This window comes from Gadus morhua, chromosome 8 (assembly GCF_902167405.1).
Source record: "Gadus morhua chromosome 8, gadMor3.0, whole genome shotgun sequence".
Classification (NCBI taxonomy): domain Eukaryota; kingdom Metazoa; phylum Chordata; class Actinopteri; order Gadiformes; family Gadidae; genus Gadus; species Gadus morhua.
Genome location: NC_044055.1, coordinates 20,196,590 through 20,199,089, shown reverse-complemented (window position 1 = coordinate 20,199,089; position 2,500 = coordinate 20,196,590). Strand labels below are relative to the sequence as shown.

The 2,500-nt window shown below is 44.3% G+C and overlaps 1 protein-coding gene across 1 annotated transcript in view; it reads left to right on the top strand.

Moving 5' to 3' along the window:
- Nucleotides 1–2,500, top strand: part of rapgef4a (Rap guanine nucleotide exchange factor 4a) — a 32,321-nt gene that overhangs the window by 7,144 nt on the left and 22,677 nt on the right. Inside the window, exon 4 of the mRNA XM_030364035.1 lies at nucleotides 1,419–1,565. Coding sequence (XP_030219895.1) covers nucleotides 1,419–1,565 — 147 coding nt within the window. The remainder of the gene's footprint in view (nucleotides 1–1,418; nucleotides 1,566–2,500) is intronic.

Below are 2,500 nucleotides of genomic sequence, written 5' to 3'. Positions count from 1 at the left end.
ATTTTAACAAAACCAAAAGGTTCTTGATTCATAGCCCAATGTCTGCAACCTACCTGTAGGTATCATGGTGCCAAATGCACTCACCACTATACTGCTTATTAATGACATTAAATCGAAATAAGGAATTTACTGTAAGCCACATGGGATACATAACTGGGTTTCGGGGTGTCTACCTTAAAGCAATCTGTTATTTATTTTTACTAAATAAATAACAAGGCATTCTATAATTTTCTGACATTTATGAACATATTTGTCACGTCTCTCTTCAGTTTACACACATGAAAACTGAAGCACGAAACTATATTCATCGTTAATGTCATTAGTCATCTTTTTGTTGCGTCATTTTCATCATCATGTTGGCATTTTCTAACTTTAGCCTAGAGTGCTAGCTAAGCCTAGCTCAAGGTCCCTTAATCTCAGCCTACCTCTCCCCCTGTCCCCTGTTAGATCTCTCCTGTCGCTCCCTCACTCATAGGATGCTCTACTAGAGGATGATCACACCCGGGGTTGAAGTGCTTGGATCTCCTGGACACTAGCGATGTCGCAGTATAATTAGCTCACATGCTAATCCTTTAATATGCACAGCAGGGAGGCGGCCTCAGTGCAAAGATGGCGCAGTGTAAGGAAACCACCCAACTGTGCCCCTAGCTAAACCGGTCGGGAGACAGGGAGAGAGGGAGAAGCCAGAGGGATAGAGAGAGACAGATATACATAGGCTATAGAGAGAGGATTCAGGAGAGATTATCTCGCCATTGTAAAGTCTGCTTTTTTGTCTAGCATCTGAGCCAATATCTGAAGTGTCCTTACGCCAATACAAACAGGGCTTTCTTTTTAGAATTCTTATAGAATGGATAATGCTTTTCATCTGTATTCACATGCGTGGGTGTTTGTGTTTGAGTGTGTAAGTGTGTCAGCCTATCTGCGTGTACTGGTGCATTTGTACATGTGCGTGTCCCATTGAACTACATCCTTTTTCCGCAAGCTATTTGTTTGAACAAATGCCATCATTTTCAGCCTTCCCTCGTGGTGGATATGAATGCATTTGCATAAATTGCCATATGTTAATCAGTATGTCATTAATGGTTCTTCATGCAAATGCGTTCACGTGCAGTGTCCACGCACTACTCAAAATATCATGGCCACAGTTAGAATAATTCTTTTTAATTACACAATACAAATATTCGTCCTATTTCTTCACAAAACTGCATATGAATGGGGCAGGATAGTGTCACAGCTAGTGTGTTTGACTCGTGAACGAACGGTACTGGGTTCGATCCCCAGTGTCTGCAATACTACCTTTATAATACCCTTGTACCTCTTATAAGTATCTGCTATATGACGTAAACAGTCGATGACACGGTGATTCGGGTCGTTCAGCGGTAAAGACGGCTGCTGTTCTCGCCTGCTGTTTGTTGTAGGATGCAGTCACCATCTGCACGCTGGGGATCGGCACGGCGTTCGGGGAGTCCATCCTGGACAACACCCCGCGACATGCCACCATCGTCAGCAGGGAGAGCAGCGAGCTGCTGCGCATCGAGCAGAGGGAGTTCAAGAGCCTCTGGGAGGTGAGGGAGGGAGGGAGGGAGGGAGGGAGGTGGAGGGAGAGGGAGAGAGAGGGGGAGAGAGAGAGAGAGAGAGAGAGAGAGAGAGAGAGAGAGAGAGAGAGAGAGAGAGAGAGAGAGAGAGAGAGAGAGGGAGGGAGGGAGGGAGGGAGGGAGGGAGGGAGGGAGGGAGGGAGGGAGAGGGAGAGAGGGAGGGAGAGAGAGAGAGAGAGAGAGAGAGAGAGAGAGAGAGAGAGAGAGAGAGAGAGAGAGAGAGAGAGAGAGAGAGAGAGAGAGAGAGAGGGGGGGAGAGAGGGAGGGAGAGAGAGAGAGAGAGAGAGAGAGAGAGAGAGAGAGAGAGAGAGAGAGAGAGGGACCGGATCGTACAGAAATATAATATTTAGCATAGGAATGGTATTGAAAACATTTGAACCCAATAAAATTCATATAATTCACAATAATTCATAATTCACATAATACACCATTGTGTATGTTGCAGTCTGTCTTTTTTGTTTTTGTCAGGCTGATTACATTTATTTATTTATTTAAAAGGGACAATGCACATCAATTTACATTTTTAGTTCACACTCAAATTGTAAATGTGCCAGAGTTAGCAAAAAAGCAAATCATCTAATTCATCATGAAATGGTGTCCTAGTGACCTTAAGTCGTAGTGCCGTTTTTACCCAGAGGAGGGCCATCCTATTTTGGCATCTCTGTTGTCTCCGTGTCCCCCGAAGAATAAAAAGGCTTTATTTCTGCAGCTATAGAATCAATGTGAACAATAGATATAGCAACACAATGTTCTCGTCGGACTGACTGAAACAGATCTATAAAATGTCCAGATTGTTATTGCTCCGACCACACTGCTCCAAACATCAATGTAATTGAAACTGAGGGAGGTGCTGTGTGCTAGCCCTTAAAAAAGCCCTCAAACAAAACAGGACGTGTGTGAGATGG